Genomic DNA, 12,953 nt, shown 5'->3' with positions numbered 1-12,953 from the left:
CTGGCCTCGAAGGGCCTGGTACTCGGATCTACAAGAGATGCTCACAGGAGATCCCTGGCCTCTTCCTCTGAGGGAAGACCTGTTGCAGCAGGTGCCCTGTGTATTTCAAGACTTACCGCGGTTACGTTTGACGGCATGGCGGTTGAACGCCGAATCCTAGCGAAAAAGGGGAAGTATGTGTCTTGGTGTGAAACCAAGAATGCACCTACGGAAGATTTTCATCTGGGTCGTCTTCTCCACTTCCTACGGACAGGAGTGGATATGGGCCTGAAATTAGGCTCTGTTAAGGTACAGATTTCGGCCCTCTCGATTTTCTTTCAGAAGGAATTGGCTTCTCTTCCAGAAGTCCAGACGTTTGTAAAGGGAGTGCTGCACATCCAGCCCCCTTTTGTGCCTCCATGGGACCTGAACGTGGTGTTGCAGTTCCTAAAATCACACTGGTTTGAACCGCTTAACAAGGTTGAGTTGAAATTTCTTACCTGGAAGGTGGTCATGTTGTTGGCCTTAGCATCAGCAAGGCGAGTGTCAGATTTGGCGGCTTTGTCAGACAAGAGCCCCTACTTGATTTTTCATGTGGATCGAGCTGAATTGAGGACACGTCCGCAATTTTTGCCTAAAGTGGTTTCTTCGTTCCATATGAATCAACCTATTGTGGTGCCTGTGGCTTCAAGTGACCTGGAGGATTCCAGATCCCTGGAAGTAGTCAGGGCCTTAAAAATTTATGTAGCCAGGACGGCTAGAATTAGGAAAACAGAGGCTCAGTTTGTCCTGTATGCGGCCAATAAGATTGGCGCTCCTGCTTCGAAACAGACTATTGCTCGCTGGATCTGTAATACGATTCAGCAGGCTCACTCTACGGCTGGATTGCCGGCACCAAATTCGGTTAAGGCCCATTCCACTAGGAAGGTGGGCTCTTCTTGGGCGGCTGCCCGAGGCGTCTCAGCATTACAACTTTGCCGAGTGGCGACTTGGTCGGGGTCAAACACTTTTGCTAAATTCTACAAGTTTGATACCCTGGCTGATGAGGACCTAGCGTTTGCTCAGTCGGTGTTGCAGAGTCATACGCACTCTCCCGCCCGATTGGATGCTTTGGTATAAACCCCATGGTCCTTACGGAGTCCCCAGCATCCTCTAGGACGTAAGAGAAAATAAGATTTTAAACCTACCGGTAAATCTATTTCTTCTAGTCCGTAGAGGATGCTGGGCGCCCGTCCCAGTGCGGAAACTCTGCAAGACTTTTATATAGTTGTTGCTTACATAAGGGTTATGTTACAGTTGACATCGGTCTTGGACCGTTACTGTTGTTTGTGTTCATACTGTTAACTGGTTATGTATGTTCCAGGTTATACGGTATGATTGGTTTGGGCTGGTATGAATCTTACCCTTGGATTGCTAAATCCTGCCTTGTATTGTCCATCTTCTCTGGGCAGTTCTCTAACTGAGGTCTGGAGGAGGGGCATAGAGGGAGGAGCCAGTGCACACCCATAGTCAAAGTTCTTTTTAGGTGCCCTATCTCCTGCAGAGCCCGTCTATTCCCCATGGTCCTTACGGAGTCCCCAGCATCCACTACGGACTACGAGAAATAGATTTACCGGTAAGTAAATTCTTATATTTTTTTTCCAGTCTGTGCATAGCCCAGGACCTACTCCTACAGTTCAGGGCCAGAGTTGATGTCACACGCACGCTTGGGCACGTCTGCGTTTTTTCTGACACTCCCAGAAAACACCCAGTTATCACCCCCCAAATGCCAGCTTCTTGTGAATCGACTTGTGTACAGCTAGTGATCGATAATTGGCCAGCTTGCACATTCGCACAACAGTGATCAGGTCTGAATAACCCCCATAGTTACACCCTGATGCCCCAAGTGTTTCAAGTTTACTTTGTGGACTGAAGCAATATGTATGAGAATGTAACCTATACGTTTTGTATCTCATCAGTGAAGTCACTTCCTCCTAGTTAATTCATAGAGTAAACATTGGTTATCAGCCTTAATGTGGTTAGGTGAAATTTATACTTTAAAATTTATTTCTCTGACGTCCTAAGTGGATGCTGGGACTCCGTAAGGACCATGGGGAATAGCGGCTCCGCAGGAGACTGGGCACAACTAAAAGCTTTAGTCTAACTGGTGTGCACTGGCTCCTCTCACTATGACCCTCCTCCAGACTTCAGTTAGAATCTTGTGCCCGGCTGAGCTGGATGCACACTAGGGGCTCTCCTGAGCTCCTAGAAGAGAAAGTATATTTTAGGTTTTTTATTTTCAGTGAGATCTGCTGGCAACAGACTCACTGCTACGAGGGATTAAGGGGAGAAGAAGCGAACCTACCTGACTGGAGATAGTTTGGGCTTCTTAGGCTACTGGACACCATTAGCTCCAGAGGGATCGAACACAGGACCCGACCTCGATCGTTCGGTCCCGGAGCCGCGCCGCCGTCCCCCTTACAGAGCCAGAAGCAAGAAGTCGGGCAAAACCCCTGCTTCAAAACCAGCCGTTACTGATCCAGTCAGACAACATCACGGCAGTCGCTCATGTAAACCGACAGGGCGGCACGAGAAGCAGGACGGCGATGGCAGAAGCCACAAGGATTCTCCGATGGGCGGAAAATCACGTGTTAGCACTGTCAGCAGTGTTCATTCCGGGAGTGGACAACTGGGAAGCAGACTTCCTCAGCAGGCACGACCTCCACCCGGGAGAGTGGGGACTTCATCCAGAAGTCTTCCAACTGATTGTAAACCGTTGGGAAAGGCCACAGGTGGACCTGATGGCGTCCCGCCTAAACAAAAAGCTAGAAAGATATTGCGCCAGGTCAAGAGACCCGCAGGCGATAGCTGTGGACGCTCTAGTGACACCATGGGTGTACCGGTCGGTTTATGTGTTCCCTCCTCTTCCTCTCATACCAAAGGTACTGAGGATAATAAGGAGAAGAGGAGTAAGAACTATACTCATTGTTCCGGATTGGCCAAGAAGAGCTTGGTACCCGGAACTTCAAGAAATGATCTCAGAGGACCCATGGCCTCTGCCGCTCAGACAGGACCTGCTGCAGCAGGGGCCCTGTCTGTTCCAAGACTTACCGCGGTTGCGTTTGACGGCATGGCGGTTGAACACCGGATCCTGAAGGAAAAGGGCATTCCGGAGGAAGTCATTCCTACGCTGATTAAAGCTAGGAAAGAAGTAACCGCAAACCATTATCACCGCATATGGCGAAAATATGTTGCGTGGTGTGAGGCCAGGAAGGCCCCAAAGGAGGAATTTCAGCTGGGCCGTTTCCTGCACTTCCTACAGTCAGGGGTGACTATGGGCCTAAAATTGGGTTCCATTAAGGTCCAGATTTCGGCTCTATCGATTTTCTTCCAGAGAGAACTGGCTTCACTACCTGAAGTTCAGACTTTTGTTAAGGGAGTGCTGCATATTCAGCCCCCTTTTGTGCCTCCAGTGGCACCTTGGGATCTCAACGTGGTGTTGGATTTCCTAAAGTCACATTGGTTTGAGCCACTTAAAACCGTGGGATTGAAGTATCTCACGTGGAAAGTGGCCATGTTGTTGGCCTTGGCTTCGGCCAGGCGTGTATCAGAATTGGCGGCTTTGTCATGTAAAAGCCCTTATCTGATTTTCCATATGGATAGGGCAGAATTGAGGATTTGTCCCCAATTTCTCCCTAAGGTGGTATCAGCCTTTCATCTGAACCAACCTATCGTGGTGCCTGCGGCTATTAAAGACTTGGAGGCTTCCAAGTTGTTGGATGTAGTCAGGGCCCTGAAAATTTATGTTTCTAGGACAGCTGGAGTCAGAAAGACTGACTCGCTATTTATCCTGTATGCGCCCCACAAGTTGGGTGCACCTGCTTCAAAGCAGACTATTGCTCGCTGGATCTGTAGTACGATTCAGCTTGCACATTCTGCGGCTGGATTGCCGCATCCTAAATCGGTAAAAGCCCATTCCACGAGGAAGGTGGGCTCTTCTTGGGCGGCTGCCCGTGGGGTCTCGGCTCTTCAACTTTGCCGAGCAGCTACTTGGTCGGGGTCAAACACGTTTGCTAAATTCTACAAGTTTGACACCCTGGCTGAGGAGGACCTAGAGTTTGCCCATTCGGTGCTGCAGAGTCATCCGCACTCTCCCGCCCGTTTGGGAGCTTTGGTATAATCCCCATGGTCCTTACGGAGTCCCAGCATCCACTTAGGACGTCAGAGAAAATAAGAATTTACTCACCGGTAATTCTATTTCTCGTAGTCCGTAGTGGATGCTGGGCGCCCATCCCAAGTGCGGATTGTTTGCAATACTTGTATATAGTTATTGTTGAGCCATCTGTTGAGAGGCTCAGTTGTTATCATACTGTTAACTGGGTATTGTATCACGAGTTATACGGTGTGATTGGTGTGGCTGGTATGAGTCTTACCCGGGATTAAAAATCCTTCCTTATTGTGTCAGCTCTTCCGGGCACCGTATCCTAACTGAAGTCTGGAGGAGGGTCATAGTGGGAGGAGCCAGTGCACACCAGTTAGACTAAAGCTTTCTTTTAATTGTGCCCAGTCTCCTGCGGAGCCGCTATTCCCCATGGTCCTTACGGAGTCCCAGCATCCACTACGGACTACGAGAAATAGAATTACCGGTGAGTAAATTCTTATTTTTTCTTTTTTCTTCATATATTGTTCAAGTACACGTTCCACCGAAATATTTTGTTTGCATACATAAATTACCTAGGAACAAATGTTGATTTCTCAAAAATGTTTGTAAGTTAAAGTTATTCATGTGACACACACCATTGTGATTCTAAATCTTTCCTGTGCAGTGCTAATCATTTATTTTCTCATGCTCCGGCATTATGTATGTCTTGGCATATTAGCATTGCATAAAAATAAAGCCACATGGATCCTATTTATAAGCGATTGGCAGATACAAAGTGTATCTAGCACGTACAGATGGGTCCACCTTTATCTTGACCTTTAATAGGATTAGCTGAGACTGGGCAGTCGGACTTGGGGGGTCAGCTACGATCATTCACACTGACATGCGGGCGGACGCCCAGCACAGGGCTATCCCGCCCCGCATGTCGGTGCCGCCCCCCGCAGAAGTGCAAAGGCATCGCACAGCGACGATGCCTTTGCACTTCAAGAGTAGCTCCTGACCAGCGCAGCTTTAGCGTGCTGGCCGGGAGCTACTCATCGCTCCGCGGCCCGCCCCACGTTCAGTCCAGCCACGCTTGCGTTGGCCGGACCGTGCCCACTAAACAGGAATAGGAGCACTAAGGTCCATTGGAGGGCCACATAAACCACGCTTGACCAAGACAGCCGCCTATATCCACTCTATCAGCCCCTGCTAGAGGCTTGTGGTTCCATATTGAGTGTTTAAATAAAATCCAGGAGATGCACTGCCGCCTCTGACTTACAGAAGGCAATGCAGAGTAGCAAGGACTCTGCTGTCCCAGGAGTTTGGCCACCCACTCTTTTCCTCCCTCCTCCCCCCCCCCCCCCCCCCCCCCAAAGTCAAGATATACATTTTGTGAAAGCAAAGGCTCGCTCTTTGGGATAATCTGTGAATGGGTGGTCTTTGTTTTCTCTTGTTTCTTGTCTGATTTTATTTTATTCATTACTTTCCATACAACTTACATGCTACTAATGATCCCACTTTCTGCTTGCTTTATCCGCCAGGTAATGTACCTTTTCCTGCACACTGTAAAGGGCACTCCATTTGAGACACCTGACCAGGGTAAAGCACGGCTCCTCACGCACTGGGAGCAGATGGACTATGGTATCCAGTTTACCTCTTCTCGCAAGTTTCTCACAATATCCCCAATTGTTTTGTAAGTTTTTAGTGTAAGGTGTATTCGATCTGTGATTCAAACTCTAACGGGCAAAAAAAACAAAAAAAAGTTTACTGTATATACTTGAGTATAAGTCGACCTGAATGTAAGCAGAAGCACCTAATTTTACACCAAAAAACTGGGAAAACTTATTGACTCGAGTATAAGCCTAGGGTGAGAAATGAAGCCCTAGCCGTACACAGCCCTCATTGTGCCAGATATGCCCTCATTGTGCCAGATATGCCCTCATTGTGCCAGATATGCTGCCCCGGTGCTAGATATGGCGGCGCATGCTAAAAGTTAGTTTTGTGTTCACCTCTGTAGATGTCGATGTGTGACTCACTCATTAGCTGTTGCAATCAGACTATAGTTAGCGTTCTGATTATGTCACTGGTGAGAGACATATCTGTTTTTAGTGCTGCTGTTTATTGTGTGTTTGCAATGGCTTTGTCTGATTTGTTTTTTGTTTTTTTAAAGTTTGCTATAATTGCACATAGTGTTGTAATACTATTGTAAGTCCTTCTCCTATTAGAACAGTAAGCTGGTACTGTGATTCACAGAAGCTGCTTACAGTTCTGTGGATCACAATAATAAATTCATAGATACTTGTTAGGGTACTTTAACCACTTAAGGTCTGGTCTATTAACTCTCTTCAGTAATCAGTCAAAATTCTGTTTCTTTAGCAACCGGTTGGGGGTCAGTGAATGAAAAGATGACACACAGGATTATGTGTAACCTAGGCAAATCATAGCTGACCTGCTTAGGGCTCGTTACATGTTTATTCTTATAGGTTAAAGACAAAGGAATCATGCTTGCCAATACATTTAGCCAATCAGAATACACCATGTATGTCTCAGAACCTGAAATACATCAATTGTCATACAAGATTTTAATTAGCAATTAGAACATTCTTGAATATGGTTTATTGCTTTGTGATTATCAGTCTCTCGGACATATACTCAAAACATTCTTCCCGACCTTCCTGACTGGCCTTGGACACATCTGGCGTTGCATGTCCTTGAACAATTCATGCTTTAAACAAGATATTCGGAGTATATAGTTTTCTGAATATCTGTGCAATATTTAAGGATACATGAACACATTTGTGATTAACAGTAAATATCTTAATCAATGCGAAAAAGCTTGAATCAATATCTCTCTGACGTCCTAGTGGATGCTGGGAACTCCGTAAGGACCATGGGGAATAGACGGTCTCCGCAGGAGACTGGGCACTCTAAAAGAAAGATTAGGTACTATCTGGTGTGCACTGGCTCCTCCCTCTATGCCCCTCCTCCAGACCTCAGTTAGAATCTGTGCCCGGCCAGAGCTGGATGCACCTAGTGGGCTCTCCTGAGCTTGCTAGAAAAGAAAGTATTTGTTAGGTTTTTTATTTTCAGTGAGATCTGCTGGCAACAGACTCACTGCTACGTGGGACTGAGGGGAGAGAAGCAAACCTACCTGCTTGCAGCTAGCTTGTGCTTCTTAGGCTACTGGACACAATTAGCTCCAGAGGGTTCGAACACAGGGCCTGACCTCGATCGTCCGTTCCCGGAGCCGCGCCGCCGTCCCCCTTGCAGAGCCAGAAGACAGAAGAGAACGACGAAAACGGTGGCTGAAGACTCCTGTCTTCATTAAGGTAGCGCACAGCACTGCAGCTGTGCGCCATTGCTCCCACAGCACACCACACACTCCGGTCACTGTAGGGTGCAGGGCGCTGGGGGGGGGTGCCCTGGGCAGCAATTATAATACCTTTTGGCACAAATTATACACATAATACAGTCTGGCACTGTATATGTGTTCAAACCCCTGCCATTAAGTCACACAAAACGCGGGACAGAAGCCCGTCGCTGAGGGGGTGGGGCCTTCTTCCTCAGCACACCAGCGCCATTTTCCCTTCACAGCTCCGCTGGAAGCAGCTCCCCAGGCTCTCCCCTGCAGTATCTGGATACAAGAAGGGTAAAAAAGAGAGGGGGGGCACTTAAATTTAGGCGCAAATAAGATAAGTAAGCAGCTATTGGGAAAAATCACTTATTATAGTGTACATCCCTGTGCTATATAGGGCTGTGGTGTGTGCTGGCATACTCTCTCTCTGTCTCCCCAAAGGACTTTGTGGGGTCCTGTCCTCAGTCAGAGCATTCCCTGTGTGTGTGCGGTGTGTCGGTACGGCTGTGTCGACATGTTTGATGAGGAGGGTTACGTGGAGGCAAAGCAGGGGCAGATTAGTGTGGTGTCGCCCCCGTCGGGGCCGACACCTGATTGGATGGATATGTGGAAGGTCTTAACCGACAGTGTCAACTCCTTACATAAAAGGTTCGATGACGCAGCAGCCTTGGGACAGCCGGGGTCTCAGCCCGCGCCTGCCCAGGCGACTCAGAGGCCGTCAGGGGCTCATAAACGCCCTCTGGCTCAGATGGTAGACACAGATGTCTGCTATACTGCGGAAGCTCCTACACCATCATACTGGAGGTACTGTATGACCCATAGAACAGTACACTGTATTTGAGATGAGGTTGTGGCAATAAAGAACGTATACACATATTAACAATGACTGATCATATAAGTCTCTTGTTTCTCTAGTTTTGTCATTCCTTGCTGACACTTAAGGGGGGTACTCACGGAGAGATCCATGCTTAAAATCTAAGCAATCTGACTAGATCACAGATTATACTAAAACCAAACTTTGGTAGAGACAGTGGGGTATATGCAATTGCGGTCGAATTCCCGAAAATGTCGAAAAACGGGACATTTTCGCCAAAAAAAAAAAATTGACAATGCAATTCAGTACTTTTCGTCAAAAAAACGGACTTTCCAAATTCGACTTTTTGAAATTCGACATTTGTCAAATTCGACATTTCTGCAATGGTACAAATGCGGCAATTCGACAAAAGTATATTCAATTGAATTCAATTTTTTAGTAGAAATTAAAAGTCTTTTATAACCTGGTGCCAAACGGGTACAGGATGATATCCCGATGGATGCCGGCCATCATTATACCGTAAACTGCGTCCCAGCTGCCAGTATGCTGACAGCCGGGCGAGCGCAAAGAGTCTCCTTACGGGCTCACTGCGCTTGCCATTCTGTGGCCTCGATGGCTCGCTGCGCTCGCCACAGGTTCTGTTCCCACACTGAGTGTCGACACCCACGAGTGAGAATAGTTCCTGAGCGTCGGGATTCTGTCTGTCGGCGTTGCCAGATGTCGTGATTCCGGCGTCTGTATCCTGCCGCTGGGATCCCAACAGCTGGAAACTTAACTGCATCCCTGCCAAACATCTGCCACTATTACTGGTGTTGACAACAGGGGCCATAATTAGGTGTGTGTAAGCAGTTCTGACATCAAGGGCATAAGACCGAGTAGTTGGCCCTATTGCTACCCGATTGGCAAGTGTATTTGACTTGTACTGTGCCTGGAATTGCAAACTGGAGCGTGTCCAGAAATCAGCTGGACCTTTCTGTGATGGTGTGTGACGTTTTTAGTGGAACATTAAGTTTGACGTACAGTTGTGTCCTGCAGAGCATCTTTTTTTCTGCTGCGGGGTACACTGGGCTCCACAAGGAAAGACATAGGGGTGTAGAGCAGGATCTTGTTCCGAGGCACCAACAGGCTCAAAAGCTTTGACTGTTCCCAAGATGCATAGCGCCGCCTCCTCTATAACCCCGCCTCCCTGCACAGGAGCTCAGTCCGGTGTCACTCCTGCCCAGGGTAATTCGTAAGTTCAAGCAAGAAAGAGGAATTCTGTTTCTCATAACTCCAGCGTGGCCCAGACGGCACTGGTTCTCAGACCTGCAGGGCCTATCGTCAGAGCGTCCAATTCTACTTCCACAATGCCCAGACCTCCTCCGTTCAGGGCCCCTGTGTCTACCAGGACCTAGCCCGGCTGTCTTTGACTGCGTGGCTTTTGAAGCTTCCGTCTTGAGGGCTAAAGAGTTTTCTGAGGCGGTCATTAAAACTATGTTGCGGGCCCGAAAACCGGATTTACCATAGGGTCTGGCATTCTTACTTTGTTTGGTGCGCATCTAACAATTATGACGCTTCCAAGTTTAGTACAGCCAAGTTGTTGGCCTTTCTTCAGCAGGGCCTGGACTTAGGCCTGCGTCAGGCCTCCCTCAAGGTTCAAATATCTGCCTTGTCGGTGTGGTTTCAGAGAAAGATTGCGACCTTACCTGATGTGCATACCTGCACTCAGGGTGTGTTGCGTATCCAACCTCCCTATGTCCCGCCTGTGGCTGCTTGGGACTTGTCGGTGGTTTTGGAGGTGTTGCAAGAGTCTCCGTTTGAACCTCTTGGTTCAGCTGATCTTAAGTGGCTTTCCCTTAAGGTGGTGTTTCTGCTGGCTATTGCTTCAGCAAGACGAATGTCGGATTTTGGTGCCTTGTCTTGTAGTTCCCCATATCTGATATTTCACAGTGACCGGGCGGTTCTTAGGACTCGTCGCGGATATTTGCCTAAGGTGGTTTCTTTGTTTCACCTTAATCAGGAGATTGTGGTACCGGCCTTTCTCTCCTGATCTGTCTTCCAAAGAGCGGTCTTTGGATGTGGTACTGGCTCTCCGTATCTATGTGAAGAGAACTGCTTCTGTTAGGAAATCGAATTCTCTCTTTATTCTGTTTGGGTTTCACAAACGGGGCTGGCCTGCTCACAAGCAGATTTTGGCCAGATGGATTAGAATGGTGATTGCACATGCTTATGTGAGGGCTGGTCTGTCAGCTCCTGCTCACATTACGGCCCATTCTTTTCGGTCTGTTGGACCTTCTTGGGCGGCCCGCCGTGGTGCGACCCTTGAACAATTGTGCAAGGCGGCTACGTGGTCCTCTGTGAACACGTTCATAAGGTTCTATGCCTTCGATACTGCCGCTTCCCAGGAGGCTTCCTTTGGACGCCGGGTTCTTGTGCCCGCTACAGTGTGTCCCCTCCCATAAGGAACTGCTTTAGGACATCCCCTATGTCTTTCATTGTGGAGCCCAGTGTACCCTGCAGCAGATAATGAGTTTTATGGTAAGAACTTGCCTTTGTTAAAACTCTTTCTGCGAGGTACATTGGGCTCCACAAGGCGCCCACCCTGACGCACTTAGCTTCTTTGGGTTGGTATGGCATTAGCCGCTGACACTTCTCCTGTCGTGAGAATGTGGTGTATGTGGCTACTAACCGTTGTCGTCTCTTTTCCTGCTACTGCATTGGGCTGGTTAACTAAAAACTGTGCAGGGAGGCGGGGTTATAGAGGAGGTGGCGCTATGCATCTTGGGAACAGTCAAAGCTTTTGAGCCTGTTGGTGCCTCGGATCAAGATCCTACTCTACACCCCTATGTCTTTCCTTGTGGAGCCCAGTGTACCTCCCAGAAAGAGTTTTGACAAAGGTAAGTTCTTACCAAAAAACTTGTGTTTTTTATTTTTTTATATTTTTTTGTGTGTTTTTTCTCTGCGAAAATGCGTCTTAGTCGCAAAGTCATGCACGAGCAGCTTCTGCTGATTAAAATGATATGCAGTATCCCTATATTCTGTGTATGACTACGACTCTATTTGCTTACAGAATGCTATGCTACAGTGTTTTGTTTTGTTTTCTGGAAAACATTGTAATGTGGCATATCGGATGCAGATACAGCCGCAATTACACACAGAATATAGACCTTTTACATTTAAATATTGCAACATTTTACACTCCAAGCCTAAAGAACTGTACTTTTATCTGAAACAAACCATGTACCACAAATTAATTTTCTTCATTGTACTCCATAGTTTTTTCTCTAAAACAAAAACATACTTCATTCTCCCTGCTTTTCACCCCTCTGTACACATTGCTGCCTCAGTTATTCACTCCCCTCTTGTTAACACTCAGAGTTTTTCTTCTCTCTCTACTTTGACTATAACATCCACAACTGGACACCATAACAAAACATTCACAAACCTCCAACTTTATTTTTCTCTCTCTCCTGCTGCTTTTAGCTGGTGACATTTCCCCAAATCCAGGGCCCAATCACTTGCCCCACTCACACCCACTTGATTCGCAACAATATAAACATCCAGCCAACCTTATAAACATCACGTCTCCCTGCACCCTCCAAATCACTAAAATGTGCCTTATGGACTTCACGCTCCGTTTGTAACAAATTAACATCCTTACATAACCTTTTCATATCTAACAACTTCAATCTGCTTGCTATAACAGAAACATGGCTCACTCAATCAGACACGGCCTTACCTGCAGAACGGTCACATGGTGGTCTCCACTACACACACACACACACACACACACACACACACACACACACACACACACACACACACACACACACACACACACACACACACACCTCCAGGCCTGGTAACTGTAAAGGAGGTGGGGTTGGATTATTACTTTCCCAATCTTTCACATACACAGTTCTTCCTCAGGTTCCATCACTCGCATTCACATCATTTGAAGTACATTCCATCAGGATTTATACTCCTTTCTCTCTGCATGTTGTAGCTATGTATCGCCCACCTTGGCAACCCAAACAATTGCTGGAAGATTTTTCTGCCTGGCTCCCTCACTTTCTATCCTCTGACATCTCCACCATCATCATGGGTGATTGCAATATTGCTATTGATTGTCCAAAATCTGCTGCTCATGCCTCCAAACTACTCTCTAACCTCCTCCTCTCGGCCTCTCCCAATGAACTGACTCCTCTACTCATCAGGAGGGCCACTGCCTTGATCTAGTATTCACCAGACTATGCTCAGTTTCTGACTTCACTAACACCCCTTTCCCTCTCTCAGATCACAACCTTATCACCTGCATGCTCTCCACCATTACTTCAAGTTCGGAGTCATTGAAGTCCTCTAATCCTCCTCAAACCTGCAGAAATATTAACTCAATTAATTTTCAAGAACTGTCCACCTCTCTGCAACTACTGCTCTCACCTATTTCTTTATCATCCACTAGGGGTCACTGGAGTACTCTTGGGATATGGACGGGCGGAGCCGAACAAAGGCACTGAATATTCAAATTTAGGACTCTCCCCCCCCTCCATATCCCCAAGTACCTCAGTGTACTTTGCCAGTGTTTTTTCGGTGCTCACAGATGAACATCGGCTTGTGGCAATGGCCACTTTTCAGATTTTTATTTTTATTTTTAATTTTTACACTGCCCGTCTCAGTTTATGGAAAAACATGGGTCCGGGATG

General features: G+C 47.3%; 1 protein-coding gene across 2 annotated transcripts in view; it reads left to right on the top strand.

The window, feature by feature from the left end:
• The window catches only part of ORMDL2 (ORMDL sphingolipid biosynthesis regulator 2), a 29,902-nt gene that overhangs the window by 5,949 nt on the left and 11,000 nt on the right, over positions 1–12,953 (top strand). For both annotated transcript variants that reach the window (XM_063952585.1, XM_063952586.1), the window contains exon 3: positions 5,644–5,795. In XM_063952585.1, the coding sequence (XP_063808655.1) occupies positions 5,644–5,795 (152 nt within the window). The remainder of the gene's footprint in view (positions 1–5,643; positions 5,796–12,953) is intronic.

This window comes from Pseudophryne corroboree, chromosome 2 (genome assembly GCF_028390025.1).
Source record: "Pseudophryne corroboree isolate aPseCor3 chromosome 2, aPseCor3.hap2, whole genome shotgun sequence".
Classification (NCBI taxonomy): domain Eukaryota; kingdom Metazoa; phylum Chordata; class Amphibia; order Anura; family Myobatrachidae; genus Pseudophryne; species Pseudophryne corroboree.
Note: the sequence above shows the minus strand (reverse complement) of the source record. Positions and strands in the feature narration are given on the sequence as shown.